This window comes from Boleophthalmus pectinirostris, unplaced genomic scaffold, assembly GCF_026225935.1.
Source record: "Boleophthalmus pectinirostris isolate CB_2022bp ecotype Guang Dong unplaced genomic scaffold, ASM2622593v1 HiC_scaffold_20, whole genome shotgun sequence".
NCBI classification, from domain to species: Eukaryota; Metazoa; Chordata; class Actinopteri; order Gobiiformes; family Gobiidae; genus Boleophthalmus; species Boleophthalmus pectinirostris.
The window spans coordinates 416,182-433,209 of NW_026571153.1; the positions used below are offsets into that span (position 1 = coordinate 416,182).

At 44.5% G+C, this 17,028-nt stretch overlaps 2 protein-coding genes across 7 annotated transcripts in view; one reads left to right on the forward strand and one right to left on the reverse strand.

Moving 5' to 3' along the window:
* The window catches only part of LOC110168735 (arfaptin-1-like), a 30,974-nt gene extending 19,478 nt beyond the window's left edge, over positions 1 to 11,496 (reverse strand). For 4 of the 6 annotated variants that reach the window (XR_008632504.1, XM_055156078.1, XM_055156076.1 and 1 more), the window contains exons 1-3: positions 11,295 to 11,496; positions 2,075 to 2,167; positions 1,854 to 1,977 (exon numbers count right to left, since the gene is read on the reverse strand). Coding sequence is in view for 5 of the 6 variants with exons in the window: in XM_055156078.1 (XP_055012053.1) it covers positions 1,854 to 1,977; positions 2,075 to 2,142 (192 nt within the window). In the remaining variant the exon portion in view is untranslated. Of the gene's footprint in view, positions 1 to 1,853; positions 1,987 to 2,074; positions 2,168 to 11,294 lie in introns of all 6 variants that reach the window. The other 2 variants (XM_055156079.1, XM_055156077.1) reach the window with 2 other exon arrangements.
* A 1,905-nt stretch (positions 11,497 to 13,401) lies between these two features.
* The window catches only part of LOC110174694 (uncharacterized), a 15,745-nt gene continuing 12,118 nt past the window's right edge, over positions 13,402 to 17,028 (forward strand). The window contains exons 1-3 of the mRNA XM_055156776.1: positions 13,402 to 13,510; positions 14,216 to 14,324; positions 14,403 to 14,453. Of these exons, the coding sequence (XP_055012751.1) occupies positions 13,402 to 13,510; positions 14,216 to 14,324; positions 14,403 to 14,453 (269 nt within the window). The remainder of the gene's footprint in view (positions 13,511 to 14,215; positions 14,325 to 14,402; positions 14,454 to 17,028) is intronic.

Consider the following 17,028-nt stretch of genomic DNA (forward strand, 5'->3'; position numbering starts at 1 on the left):
CAGGACTAAACCAGGTCTAAACCAGGACTAAACCAGGTCTAAACCAGGTCTAAAACCAGGACTAAACCAGGTCTAAACCAGGACTAAACCAGGTCTAAAACCAGGTCTAAACCAGGACTAAACCAGGACTAAACCAGGACTAAACCAGGACTAAACCAGGTCTAAACCAGGTCTAAACCAGGACTAAACCAGGACTAAACCAGGTCTAAACCAGACTAAACCAGGACTAAACCAGGTCTAAACCAGGTCTAAACCAGGACTAAACCAGGACTAAAACCAGGTCTAAACCAGGACTAAACCAGGTCTAAACCAGGACTAAAACCAGGACTAAACCAGGTCTAAACCAGGACTAAACCAGGACTAAACCAGGACTAAACCAGGTCTAAACCAGGACTAAACCAGGTCTAAAACCAGGTCTAAACCAGGACTAAACCAGGACTAAACCAGGACTAAACCAGGTCTAAACCAGGACTAAACCAGGTCTAAACCAGGACTAAACCAGGACTAAAACCAGGACTAAACCAGGACTAAACCAGGTCTAAACCAGGACTAAACTAGGACTAAACCACTAAACCAGGACTAAACCAGGACTAAACCAGGTCTAAACCAGGACTAAACCAGGACTAAACCAAACCAGGTCTAAACCAGGACTAAACCAGGACTAAACCAGGTCTAAACCAGGACTAAACCAGGACTAAACCAGGACTAAACCAGGACTAAAACAGGACTAAACCAGGTCTAAACCAGGACTAAACCAGGACTAAACCAGGTCTAAACCAGAACTAAACCAGGACTAAACCAGGACTAAACCAGGACTAAACCAGGACTAAACCAGGTCTAAACCAGGACTAAACCAGGACTAAACCAGGTCTAAACCAGGACTAAACCAGGTCTAAACCAGGACTAAACCAGGTCTAAACCAGGACTAAACCAGGACTAAACCAGGTCTAAACCAGGTCTAAACCAGGACTAAACCAGGTCTAAACCAGGTCTAAACCAGGTCTAAACCAGGTCTAAACCAGGTCTAAAACCAGGTCTAAACCAGGACTAAACCAGGTCTAAACCAGGTCTAAACCAGGACTAAACCAGGACTAAACCAGGTCTAAACCAGGACTAAACCACGACTAAACCACGACTAAACCAGGTCTAAACCAGGTCTAAACCAGGACTAAACCAGGTCTAAACCAGGTCTAAACCAGGACTAAACCAGGTCTAAACCAGGTCTAAACCAGGTCTAAACCAGGTCTAAACCAGGTCTAAAACCAGGACTAAACCAGGACTAAACCAGGACTAAACCAGGACTAAACCAGGTCTAAACTAAACCAGGTCTAAACCAGGTCTAAACCAGGACTAAACCAGGTCTAAACCAGGTCTAAACCAGGTCTAAAACCAGGTCTAAACCAGGTCTAAACCAGGTCTAAACCAGGACTAAACCAGTCTAAACCAGGTCTAAACCAGGTCTAAACCAGGTCTAAACCAGGACTAAACCAGGACTTTCTTTCCCAAATATACACAGATTTCTTTCCTACACACATGAATATTTCTGAAATCTTTTGACTCCAGAGTCACTCAAACATGTGAATGAAAGAAACACAAGTCCAGCTCCGTTTGTGAGGAGGAACATCAGAACATTAGAACATCAGAACATTAGAACATCAGAACATCAGAACATTAGAACATCAGAAACATTAGAACATCAGAACATTAGAACATCAGAACATTAGAACATCAGAACATCAGAACAAGACTTAAAACTCACAGGGGTAAATTTGTGAGATAAAACGACCTTCAAAATGTTTGGATTATCCCCCTCAACATGATCCTGCGTTTTTTATTTCTTCTTTCTCTCTTACCGTGTGAGTTGGGGTGTCTCCTGTGTCTCCAGTGGACGTGGGGGTGTCTCCTGTGTCTCCTGTGGACGTGGGGGTGTCTCCTGTGTCTCCTGTGGACGTGGGGGTGTCTCCTGTGGACGTGGGGGTGTCTCCTGTGTCTCAGTGGACGTGGGGTGTCTCCTGTGTCTCCCGTGGACGTGGGGGTGTCTCCTGTGTCTCCTGTGGACGTGGGGGTGTCTCCTGTGTCTCCTGTGGACGTGGGGGTGTCTCCTGTGGACGTGGGGGGGCTGGCGTCCTCTGCTCCCTCCATTCTTCTCCGCGTCCTGTGAGTTTCACTACAAACACAAAACAAAACAGAAACATGTCAGAGAACGACACGATACGACACGATACGACACGATACGACACGATACGACACGATACGATACGATACGACACGACACGACACGACACGATACGACACGATACGACACGACACGACACGACACGACACGACACGATACGACCGATACGACACGATACGACACGACACGACACGACACGATACGATACGACACGACACGACACGACACGACACGACACGATACGACACGATACGACACGATACGACACGACACGACACGACACGACACGACACGATACGACACGACACGACACACGACACGACGACACGATACGATACGATACGACACGATACGATACGACACGATACGACACGATACGACACGATACGACACGACGATACGACACGATACGACACGATACGACACGATACGACACGAACGACACGACACGACACGACACGACACGACACGATACGACACGATACGACACGACACGACACGATACGACACGATACGACGACACGACACGACACGACACGACACGACACGATACGACACACACGATACGACACGATACGACACGACACGATAACGACACGACACGACACGACACGACACACGACACGATACGACACGATACGACACGACACGATACGACACGATACGACACGATACGACACGACACGACACGACACGACACGATACGACACGACACGACACGACACGACACGATACGACACGACGACACGATACGACACGATACGACACGATACGACACGATACGACACGACACGATACGACGACACGAACGACACGATACGACACGATACGACACGACACACGACACGATACGACACGATACGACACGATACGACACGACACGATACGACACGATACGACACGACACGACACGATACGACACGATACGACACGATACGACACGATACGACACGACACGACACGATACGACACGATCACACGACACGATACGACACGACTACGACACGACACGACGACACGATACGACACGATACGACACGATACGACACGATACGAACACGACACGATACGACACGATACGAACGATACGACACGACACGATACGACACGATACGACACGATACGACACGATACGACACGATACGACACGACACGACACGACACGACACGACACATACGACACGACACGACACGACGATACGACACGATACACGACGATACGACACGATACGACACGACACGATACGACGACGATACGATACACGACACGACACGATACGACACGACACGATACGCGATACGATACGACACACGACACGATACGACACGATACGACACGATACGACACGATACGACACGATACGACACGACACGACACGACACGATACGACACGACACGACGACGACACGACACGACGACGATACGACACGATACGACACGATACGACACGACACGACACGACACGATACGACACGATACGACACGACACGACACGACACGACACGATACGACACGATACGACACGACACGATACGACACGATACGACACGACACGATACGACACGACACGACACGACACGATACGACACGATACGACACGATACGACACGATACGATATACGACACGATACGACACGACACGACACGACGATACGACACGATACGACACGATACACGACACGACACGACGATACGACACGATACGACACGATACGACACGATACACGACATACGATACGACACGACACGACACGACACGACACGATACGACGCGACACGACGCGATACGACGCGATACGACACGACACGACACGATACGACACGACACGATACGACACGATACGACACGACGACGATACGACACGATACGACACGATACGATACGACACGACACGCGACACGACACGACACGATACGACACGATACGACACGATACGACACACGACACGATACGACACGATACGACACGATACGACACGACACACGACACGATACGACACGATACGACACGATACGACACGACACGATACGACACGATACGACACGACACGACACACGACACGATACGACACGACACGATACGACACGATACGACACGACACGACACGATACGACACGATACGACACGATACGACACGATACGACACGACACACGACACGACACGACACGAACACGACACGATTACGACACGATACGACACGATACGACACGACACGACACGATACGACACGACGACGATACGACACGACACGAACGACGACACGACACGACACGACACGATACGACACGATACGACACGATACGACACGATACGACACGATACGACGACACGACACGACACGATACGACACGATACGACGACACGACACGACACGACACGACACGACGATACGACACGACACGATACGACACGATACGACACGACACGACGATACGACACGATACGACACGACACGATACGACACGATACGACACGATACGATACGACACGATACGACACGACACGATACGACACGATACGACACGATACGACACGATACGACACGATACGACACGATACGACACGACGATACGACACGATACGACACGACACGACACGATACGACACGATACGAACACGATACGACACGACACGACACGATACGACACGATACGACACGATACGACACGATACGACACGACACGATACGACACGATACGACACGACACGATACGATACGACACGACACGACACGATACGACACGATACGACACGATACGACACGATACGACACGATACGACACGATACGACGACGACACGACGACACGATACGACACGATACGATACGACACGATACGACGACACGATACGACACGACACGATACGACACGACACGATACACGACACGATACGACACACGACACGACACGACACGATACGACCTCCATACAGAAGAGTTTTGATTTTACACGATATATTTCAAATCGATTCGATGTGGGTCGTTGTTTTTTCTTCACGTGTGTCGCGCCTCCACAGTGGCTCTTTGACGCCCCCCAGAGGAAACACGACTCACCTGCTGAAAACCACTGATCTAAAGTTCTGCTGAACATCTCAAACTCTCAGCCAGTGTTTGGTTCCCTTCAGATCCTCGTTCATTTCACTCAACGCAGATCAGACTTTCTGTTGTCCCACGAGTGAAAACACAAACTGGAAAACACTCGTTTAAATATAAATCTCTGTTTGATTTTAAAGATCTTCCCTCATCGATTCCCGGTTTTTATTCTGTCCCTTCGATTAAAAATGGTGCAGTTTGGACAGAACCTGTGGACTTTTAAAACGTTATGTGACTTTATTTGAACTCTGTCTTAGTTTTTGTTCAAAATTGATTTATTCTGTGTTTAATAGTGAAGTGAGGACCCCATCGAAAACGAGACGGCGAGACATCTCAAGGGGCTTATCCTCCAAACAAATAAATTCAAATTCAAACAGTGAAGTGTGCGTGTGGTGTTGATTTAGTTTCGTTTTTTTCTATATTTTTATTTTGAGTTTGTGTATCCTCCTGTATCGATCTTCTGTATCGATCTTCTGTATCGATCTTCTGTTGTTGCTCGAAAACGAGACACATACAGAATAAATCTGTGAATGAAACAAAACACAACTGTCCTCTCCTCACTCTCAAAAACAAACATCTCTGGTCTGATCTCTGGAGTCAAACAGGAGGCAGAAGGACGTGCAGAAGAACCTGCAGAAGAATGTGTAGAAGAACGTGTAGAAGAACCTGCAGAAGGACGTGTAGAAGGACGTGTAGAAGAACGTGCAGAAGAACGTGTAGAAGAACCTGCAGAAGAACGTGTAGAAGGACGTGTAGAAGAATGTGCAGAAGATCCTGCAGAAGAACGTGTAGAAGAACCTGCAGAAGGACGTGTAGAAGGAGTAGACGTGTAGAAGGACGTGTAGAAGAACGTGTAGAAGAACCTGCAGAAGAACCTGCAGAAGAACGTGTAGAAGGACGTGTAGAAGGACGTGTAGAAGAACGTGCAGAAGAACGTGCAGAAGAACGTGCAGAAGAACGTGCAGAAGAACGTGTAGAAGGACGTGCAGAAGGACGTGTAGAAGGACGTGTAGAAGAACCTACAGAAGAACGTGTAGAAGAACCTGTAGAAGAACGTGCAGAAGAACGTGTAGAAGAACGTGTAGAAGAACGTGTAGAAGATCCTGTAGAAGAACATGTAGAAGGACGTGTAGAAGAACGTGTAGAAGGACGTGCAAGAAGGACGTGTAGAAGGACGTGTAGAAGGACGTGTAGAAGAACCTGCAGAAGAACGTGTAGAAGATCCTGTAGAAGAACGTGCAGAAGAACGTGTAGAAGAACGTGTAGAAGAACGTGTAGAAGACGTGTAGAAGGACGTGTAGAAGAACGTGTAGAAGGACGTGCAGAAGGACGTGTAGAAGGACGTGCAGAAGGACGTGTAGAAGGACGTGTAGAAGAACGTGTAGAAGGACGTGTAGAAGGACGTGTAGAAGGACGTGTAGAAGGACGTGTAGAAGGACGTGTAGAAGAACGTGTAGAAGGACGTGCAGAAGGACGTGTAGAAGGACGTGCAGAAGGACGTGTAGAAGGACGTGTAGAAGAACGTGTAGAAGGACGTGCAGAAGGACGTGTAGAAGGACGTGTAGAAGGACGTGTAGAAGGACGTGTAGAAGAACGTGTAAAAGGAGGTGCTCAGACCTCACATCTCCACGTTCCTCCAGGCTCGTCTCACGTTTGTGTTGAGGAAAACGGCGTTAAAACTCGGCCGAGGAATGCGACAGTCACGCGTCTGGACTTGGATCTTCTTCACTGTTCGTCAGATAAGTGAGACTGAAGCACTTTGACCTGAGGCGCGGCCGAGTTTCACAAGACCAGACGGAAATGACGCAACCGAGCGTGTCCCAACATCTGCAGCAAACGTCTCCTCAGAGGTCAAAGAACACAACGGAAACACAACGGATCATCTTTGCTCCGTCATCCTGGCACCTCCTCCATAAACCTGAGATTTTATTATTTTCTGTTTTATTTGGATTTGTACGTTTACAAAAAATACCAAATCCTCTGCAGGTTTCCTTGAACCTTGGAGAAACGCCGAGTCTAATGTGTTAAAAAATAAAACTAATCAAGAAGACGACGTGAGCTCTGACAATCTGTGTGTCGTTTGTTTTTCAAAATAAAACCAAAAATAAGAAAATGAAAAAAACAAAACAATTTTCTTCATTATTTGTCTCCAAAACCAAAATGGAAAAAAAACTTAAAAATTATTAGTTTTTTTCAGTTTTTGATTTTGTGTTTAAATGAAAAATGAAAAAGAAGGATAAAAGACTAAACCAGGACTAAACCAGGACTGAACCAGGACTGAACCAGGACTAAACCAGGACTAAACCAGGACTGAACCAGGTCTAAACCCGGACTGAACCGGGACTGAACCAGGACTAAACCAGGACTGAACCCGGACTGAACCGGACTAAACCCGGACTGAACCGGGACTGAACCAGGACTAAACCAGGACTGAACCGGGACTAAACCAGGACTAAACCAGGACTAAACCAGGACTAAACCAGGATTAAACCAGGTCTAAACCCGGACTAAACCAGGACTAAACCAGGACTAAACCGGGACTGAACCAGGACTGAACCGGGACTAAACCAGGACTAAACCAGGACTAAACCAGGATCTAAACCAGGTCTAAACCAGGACTAAACCGGGACTGAACCGGGACAGAACCAGGTCTAAACCAGTCTAAACCAGGATTAAACCCGGACTAAACCAGGTCTAAACCCGGACTGAACCGGGACTAAACCAGGACTAAACCAGGACTAAACCAGGTCTAAACCAGGATTAAACCAGGTCTAAACCAGGACTAAACCAGGACTAAACCAGGACTAAACCAGGACTAAACCAGGACTAAACCAGGACTAAACCAGGATTAAACCAGGTCTAAACCAGGACTAAACCAGGACTGAACCGGGACTGAACCAGGACTGAACCAGGACTAAACCAGGACTAAACCAGGACTAAACCAGGATTAAACCAGGTCTAAACCAGGACTAAACCGGGACTGAACCTGGACAGAACCAGGTCTAAACCAGATCTAAACCAGGATTAAACCCGGACTAAACCAGGTCTAAACCCGGACTGAACCAGGACTGAACCGGGACTAAACCAGGACTAAACCAGGTCTAAACCAGGTCTAAACCAGGACTAAACCAGGTCTAAACCAGGTCTAAAACCGGGACTAAACCGGGACCAAACCGGGACTGAACCGGGGACTAAACCAGGTCTAAAACCAGGTCTAAAACTCAGGTCTAAACCAGGTCTAAACCAGGACTAAACCAGGTCTAAACCAGGATTAAACCGGGACTAAACCGGGACTAAACCAGGTCTAAACCAGGACTAAACCAGGACTAAACTGGGTCTAAACCAGGACTGAACCAGGACTAAACCAGGTCTGAAATGGGACTGAACCAGAACTAAACCAGGACTAAACTGGGTCTTAACCGGGGTTAAACCAGGTCTGAACCAGGACTGAACCAGGACTGAATGACATAAAGAAACACGAGCGACGACTTTAGAAAAACTGTCTGATTTGGATAAATTCTCTGTGAGGATGAGAGAATTTTAAGTCCTTAAAAACATTTCCAACGTTGGACAAGAGTCGGGTTTGTGGAGATGCGACGTTTTTCTGTTTTTCGGAAGCAAAAAACACAAAAAACAAATGCAAAAAAACTCAACATTTCTGGGCTAAAAAGTGACATGTTGGGAGTTTAAATTAGACGTACAGAGATTTTTTTGTCTAAATCCGTGTGACCTGTGGACGGTTTTGTTCTAATCGTCACATTTTAAATCTTATTGATCCAAAACGACGTCATAAACAAACACGAGCCACGACTTCAGCGTTAGAAAAAGAGATTTAATTAAAGCCGTTCTGTGGGACATTCCAGACAAAGCGACGGCATCAGCACCAGGAAAGTTACACAGTGTGACTTTAATCGTCTACATCACAGGTGTCAAACACACGGCCCGGGGGCCAGATCCGGCCCTCCAAGACCTTTAATCTTGGACCCTCGGCTGATTTTCTACTAAAATATTTTAATGATATTTTCTATTAAAATGGTGTTAATTTTGTGTGGTGTTTATCACAGCAGCGTCTCCAGCGTCTCTGTACGTGGCCCCTCCCACCAGAGCAGCACAAATGAAGACTTGTCTCTTTCCAAACGCTCTTAAAGGACGATCGTTTTGACTGTTGACCGTGACACCCTCATCAGAAAAATGTCCAACATGAGAAAAGTGGAGCCGAGTGCAGGATTTTACAACAAAAATGGACTTATTCCTGTTTACAGACAAGTTCATGTTCAAACTTTGTGTTGAAATTGTATTTTTCTTAAAGTTTCAGGTTGTTCATAATATTATAATATTTTGTAAAAGAAAGAGTTCATCAATTAAAAAAGATTTCTGTAATAGATTTGTGTTTCTCTGCACAAATATTTGAACTTATTGTTATTTTTGGGGTTTTTATGACATGAGTTTTCTGATCCGGGACACGACCCCCAGAACAAAATGACTTTGACTCTCCTGCTCTGCATGAAATAAACGAAACAGAGTGTGTGTCTCTCACGGTTAAAACAAACCACAGAAGTCGATACTTCCACTTTTCACACACAGCTTCTCCTCACGAGAGAAAAAAAGGACGTGACACAAACGAACAAAAAACCAAAACAAAAAACAGAAACATACTGAGAATTTACTGAGATATTCAATAAATGACTGAACTAAACACACACACAAACACACAGACACATACACACACACACACACACACACACACACACACACACACACACACACACACACACACACACACACACACAACACGCACACACACACACACACACACATACACACACACACACACAGACACACACACACATACACACACACACACACAGACACACACACACACACACACAAACACAGAACACACACACACACACACACACACACAGCACACACACACACACACACACACACAACACACACAAACACACACACACACACACACAGACACACATACACACACACACACACACACACACACACACACACACACACACACACAGACACACACACACACAACACACACAGACACACACAGACACACACACACACACACACACACATACACACACACACACACACAGACACATACACACACACACACACAGAGACACACAACACACACACACACACACACAAAAACACAGAAACACACAAACACACACACACACAAACACACAAAAACACAGAGACACAAACACCTGGAGTTGTGTTTGTTTCAGTCACATGTTTGAGTAACTCTTCATTCTCAGTCTGTTCTACATGTGTGTGTGTGTGTGTGTGTGTGTGTGTGTGTGTGTGTGTGTGTGTGTGTGTGTTTGTGTGTGTGTGCAGTTTAAAAACACACAGGAGCACTTCCTGCATCACCAGGTGACATCATAAGGTGGAACAGAGTGTTTTCAGTTTAACTTTTAAGTCAGAGTGAAGAGAAAGTTTGTTCCAGACTCAAGAGTTTCACTTCACAAACAGAAACACGAGACTAAAGTCAAATAAACTAAACCCGAGCAGAAGCTGAAACAGAATCACCAAACCTCAGCTCAAACTTCAGCTCAAACTTCAGCTCAAACTTCAGCTCAAACTTCAGCTCAAACTTCAGCTCAAAACTTCAGCTCAAAAACTCAGCTCAGCTCAAACTTCAGCTCAAACTTCAGCTCAAACTTCAGCTCAAACTTCAGCTCAAACTTCAGCTCAAACTTCAGCTCAAACTTCAGCTCAAACTTCAGCTCAAACTTCAGCTCAAACTTCAGCTCAAACTTCAGCTCAAACTTCAGCTCAAACTTCAGCTCAAACTTCAGCTCAAACTTCAGCTCAAACTTCAGATCAAACTTCAGCAAACTTCATCAAACTTCAGATCAAACTTCAGCTCAAACTTCAGCTCAAACTTCAGCTCAAACTTCAGATCAAACTTCAGATCAAACTTCAGCTCAAACTTCAGCTTCTCTCTGACTTTTGTCTCTAACCCTGGAACATAAAGTACAGATCCTCACCGGAGCGAACAGGAGCGAGTCTCTCATGTCCCGCACCGAACTGAAAAACTCCAACACAGAAGCGCAGAAACACCGAGACTCAGAAACACCGAGACTCAGAAACACCGAGACTCAGAAACACCGAGACTCAGAAACACCGAGACTCAGAAACACCGAGACTCAGAAACACCGAGGCTGAAACTCAACGTCAGGAAAAGCCTGAAACACCCGGAAATGTTTCGGAATGGCTTTAGGCGGGGCGCGCTCGGTTTGCGCACCGCTGTGCGCCGCGCGGGCGGAGCCAGAAAAACACAACACCGAACACAAACCAAGAGGAACATCCCGGTGTCAGAGACTGATGTACTGATGTACTGATGTACTGATGTACTGATGTACTGTGTCGGGAGTAACAGATTACATGTACCAGAGTAATCAGAGTACAAATGATGAGTAACTGTATTCAGTTACAGTTACTGTTTCAGTGAGTGGTAATTGGATTACAGTTACTTTGTTCAAATAAATGGATTACACAGAGGGATTTTACTGTTTTTACATTATTTTTATTTACTTTTTTTTTTTTTTTCAATAATTCCACTCATTGCCAGAAACTAAACCAGGACTAAACCAGGACTAAACCAGGACTAAACCAGGACTAAACCAGGACTAAACCAGGACTAAATCCTGCTGTGTGGACGTGTTTCTTCGTTTTCTATCAATAATATTTTTAATTTGGTTCAGTAAAGTTTGGACTTTTTATTTTCTTTTATCAGACAAAACTTCTTATGTGAAGATTTCCTCGTCTTTGTTTCTCTACAGCAAATCAAGTAATCCAAAGTAATCAGATTACATTACTCACTTTAAGTAATTTAATGGATTCCGTTACAAACTACATTTTGGTGTGTGTAATCTGTAATCTGTAGGGGATTACATTTTAAAAGTAAACTTCACAACACTGACCTTTTACTTCTTTTAACCTTTCAATCATTTAAGACAATCTGATCAATAATTACTATTTATCAACAACAAATCAAACCTGAACCTTGCTGTTAATCTCTACTACGACGGAGTACAAGTACGACGGAGTACAAGTACGACGGAGTACAAGTACGACGGAGTACAAGTAGGACGGAGTACAAGTAGGACGGAGTACAAGTACGACGGAGTACAAGTAGGACGGAGTACAAGTAGGACGGAGTACAAGTACGACGGAGTACAAGTAGGACGGAGTACAAGTAGGACGGAGTACAAGTACGACGGAGTACAAGTACACAAGGGTCAGATTAAAAAATAAATAAAATTATGCTGTGACGAATAAAGTCGTAACATTTCAACATTAAAGTCGTATTTTTACGAGAATAAAGTCGTAATAAAATCAAAGTCAAAGTGAAAAATGCGGCAGAAGAAAAACCTTGTTTTTCAATATAAAACCAAAAATAAGAAAACGAACAACAATTTTCTTCATTATTTACGCCTCTGGACTGAACCAGGCCTAAACCAGGACTAAACCAGGACTAAACCAGGACTAAACCAGGATTAAACCAGGACTAAACGAGGTCCGGGACCAGACCAGGACTGAAAACGGTTTAGTCCTGGTTTAGTCCTGATTCAGTCGAATGAACAAATGATACACAGATTCTTCTCTTTTACAAAATGCTCCAAATTCTCCACGAGCCGATATTCTCCTAATATTAACACTTTATTTTAACTACGACTTTATTGTCATAAAATTGAGGACTTTAATGTTGAAATGTTGTGACTTTATTGTCATAAAATGAGGACTTTAATGTTGAAATGTTGTGACTTTATTGTCATAAAATGAGGACTTTAATGTTGAAATGTTGTGACTTTATTGTCATAAAATGAGGACTTTAATGTTGAAATGTTGTGACTTTATTGTCATAAAATGAGGACTTTAATGTTTGAAATGTTGTGACTTTATTGTCATAAAATGAGGACTTTAATGTTGAAATGTTGTGACTTTATTGTCATAGCGGCAGCATGTTTAGTTGATTTGAGTCTTATAGTCCGTCTTAAAAAAAACACGTCTAAAATAAAAGCAAAGCAGCTTTAGTCCAGGCAGGAGGTAAAATGATAAAATATTTTATTTTATAATTCCAAATGAGTTTAAATGGTCCGGTCCGAGTCGACCAAAGAGCCGTCTGTGGCCCTGGAGCTGGACGAGGTCCAGGTCTGGTCTAGATTCTGGCTCCAAACTGTCCCCTGTGACCATCACTATTGTGAGGTTCATTTGAGCGTCGCTGAACGTTGTGGACGTCACACTCACTGAGGACACTTGTTTATACAGTTTGTGTTAATAACACTGTGAAATATGATCGTCACAACTGCACGTTTATATTTCATTAAAGTGTTGATAGGGCGGAGCTAAAACTAACTCTTACAAAACTCACTTTTAGGCGCCTCGATGCACACTGCACATTTCTCTGATCTGGCCAAGATTTTAAAACTTACTTCAGGTTCTTGATCTTGTTTTTAGATTTATGATCGACTCACTGGTTCTGAGCTGTTTCCTTCTCGTCTAGAGTCGTTTATTTGAAGAGAACTTGTCCAGTAAAATGATCTCGCTGCAGGGACACATCATTTCAACACTGTTAAGTCATTTTCTGATCGGTTTAAGTGTTTAGATGTCACAGTAGAAGTTGCACTCAGGATGTTGTGAAGTTGTGATGGTGCAGGTTTTGTGAGGACCTCAGCTTTGTGCTTTTACAAACTCTACGTCCACATCAGGTTCTTTCAGCTTTTTCAAACACTTACACCAGGTCTGCAGTTTGAGTTCACTTCCACTGACGCAAAGAACAAAACTGAAACACAAAAACAAATCACACGATTCAAATGAAGGAAATACATGAAGATGTTTACAAAAATAATACAAAATATGACAAAGATTTATCAAAGAACAAACATTTGAACAGTTCTCCAATCAGCTGCTTCTAAAAATGACAAACCAGGACAAATCGATGCTCAGGCCACAAAGTCCAAACAAACAAACACACAGCTTCAGTTTGGGAGTCATGTTCGTCCGCACGCTGCTCTGTGAGACTTTTATCTCATTAAAACACGATTCAAACATGATTCAAACTCGGTCTGATGCTGTTTTTGTCTGTTTTTCAGTCGTGTTCGCTCTTTTCTTCAGCGTGGAGCAGCTCTGGGCCTCAGCTCACGGTGAGTCTCACACATTACATTAGTGTAAATGTGTTTTAGTGGATTAAAAACGGTAGGAGCTGTTCCTTTCCCAGAACGACTCAAACTCCTACCAGGACTTTTTAAGTAATAACATTTTATACTTACAAACAAAATAAACCAGTAAAACGGTTTAATACAGACACATTTTAACCCCCGGGCTCGGCTCTGTGTCTGTTTGTGTTGCTCTTGATCTAAACTCTGACTCTGTGACTCTGTGTTGTATTTTTCATCTGTTAAAAATGTCAGAGCTCCACAGTCTCATGGTCCGACTTGGATGTTTGTCTTTTTTTTTTTTTTTTGTTAAAAAGCTTTAAGTGACCAAAGTTTCTACGTGTTTGGCTCTTTGTTGTGTCTGTGATGAAGTTTCAGTCGTTTCCAAATCTCCAGGACGCTCTGGTTCCTCATGAACAGAAACGTGAGAGTCCTGGTTTCTCTGTCAACACCACGAGAAGGAAATTTAAATATTCTGGGATTATTTGACCTTTTAGAAACACATTTGCTTTTGTAAGTAAAACTCATTTGGTTGGTAGTTAAAGTGTGAAAGAGCCGTCAGTGTAAATGCTTCTGTTCCTTTTGTTTGCTGATCTCGTCAGGAAGTGATCAAGGCAAATCAGATCAATCAGTTGACCTTCAGACCTCTCTGTCTCCTGTGACCAGATCACACTTGTGTTGTTTTAAAGGTCGTACGGAGGATTATTATTTTTTGTTTCAAATTGTCAATGAAAACTTAAAATACCGTTACAGAGACGCAGCAGCCTTGTAATTATGACGACCAAAAGAAAAAAGAATGAAAAGTCTATCAACTGTGGACGTGTTGAGGCCAGATAAACATCGGCCAATAGAAAACAAGGCTGCCTCATTTTTCTATTGGCTGTTAGATTGTCGATCAAACTCCTTACATTTCTAGTGTAACTGACTCGTCGGCGTGTGGGAGATTATGTGGTTTATGCGACGGTTCTTAGAGGCTTTTTTAAACTTTTACTTCCTCGCATTTCGCACAAAATTTGTTGAGACGACGGACGAGAATCCACGACCAGTTCGCCGCAAAAGAAAGTCGGTTTTTGAGGTCGATGAAAGAAGATGAGAAGGAGAAAAGGAACAAAGCCAAAGTGAGGTGAATCTTGGAGATTCCTTCCAGCGATGGCGCGACTGAAGCAGACGAAGAGTCTAAAAAGTGACGTGTCAGTCGATAAATTATTTCTAGACATGAAACTTCAACAGTGATTCTGAACAAACGTGACTCTAGAGTAAAGAGGCGGGAGGAGGAGGAGGTGTTTCTACTGAGGAGCTGTGGAGGAGGAAGGTGGTGTCACACATGCACCACATTTGAAAAAGGACGGTCGCTGTATTTCTCTTCCCTTAAAAAATCCTCTTTACAGCCTTTAACTGCACATGTGACGTTCTGCTCAGGAGGCCAACAGGAGCACGTCAGGTCACAGCACGAGTCGTCACCTTCTCACTTTGAAACGTGTCCTCTGGTCGTCTCAGCTTTTATAAACCTGGTGCTTGGATCGTTCGGGCTCTGACGTGGAGGAGACTTGCTGCTGCTTCTTCTGTTGGACCGATTTCTTACAAGAAATAAACTCTGTGTCTTTGCTTCAACATTCATCAGTGTCAACGAAAGGAGTGTTTTTCCACAACAACCACAACCACAATCTGTCAGAACCGGGACAAGACTCAGAACCGGGACAAGACTCAGAACCAGGACAAGACTCAAGACTCAGACTCGGGATAAGACTCAGAACCGGGATAAGACTCAGAACCGGGACAAGACTCAGAACCGGGATAAGACTCAGAACTGGGATAAGACTCAGACAAGACTCAGAACCGGGACAAGACTCAGAACCGGGATAAGACTCAGAACCGGGACAAGACTCAGAACCGGGATAAGACTCAGAACCGGGACAAGACTCAGAACCGGGACAAGACTCAGAACCGGGACAAGACTCAGAACCGGGACAAGACTCAGTATCTGGACAAGACTCAGAACCGGGACAAGACTCAGATCCGGGACAAGACTCAGAACCGGATAAGACTCAGAACCGGGATAAGACTCGTAAACCGTGAGACTCGAGCTCAGTGAGTTTGACATCACCTCGCTGTAGAACCTGAACTCCACCAAAGCCTCACCGTGACCCGGTCCCACGGTCTGTGTCCTGGTTCTGGTCTGGTTACTGGTGGAACGTAACAAAGTAAAAGTATGACTTCCGGTGAGGCACGAGGCAAGATGGCGGCAGCGCGCTGAGCTCCGAGCGAACCCGTACTGACCCGTATGGATCCAACAGTTCACATTTTGGACGATGACTCAAAAATATCTCTCCAGAATAAGACACGCAAAGTTTGTCTGGCAGGTCTCACAGCAGCGAAGAAGATTATTGCCCAAAAACGGAACAGTAATGACGTGTCATTTACTCATTGGCTTCATTGTTTTATGGACATTGCTCACATGGAACTATTTTCAGCACAGATTAACAATGCAGCACTGAACACAACTGAATTATGGACTCAACTAATAAGAAAACTGGAAACAATTATGTCAGAATGATACTGAACT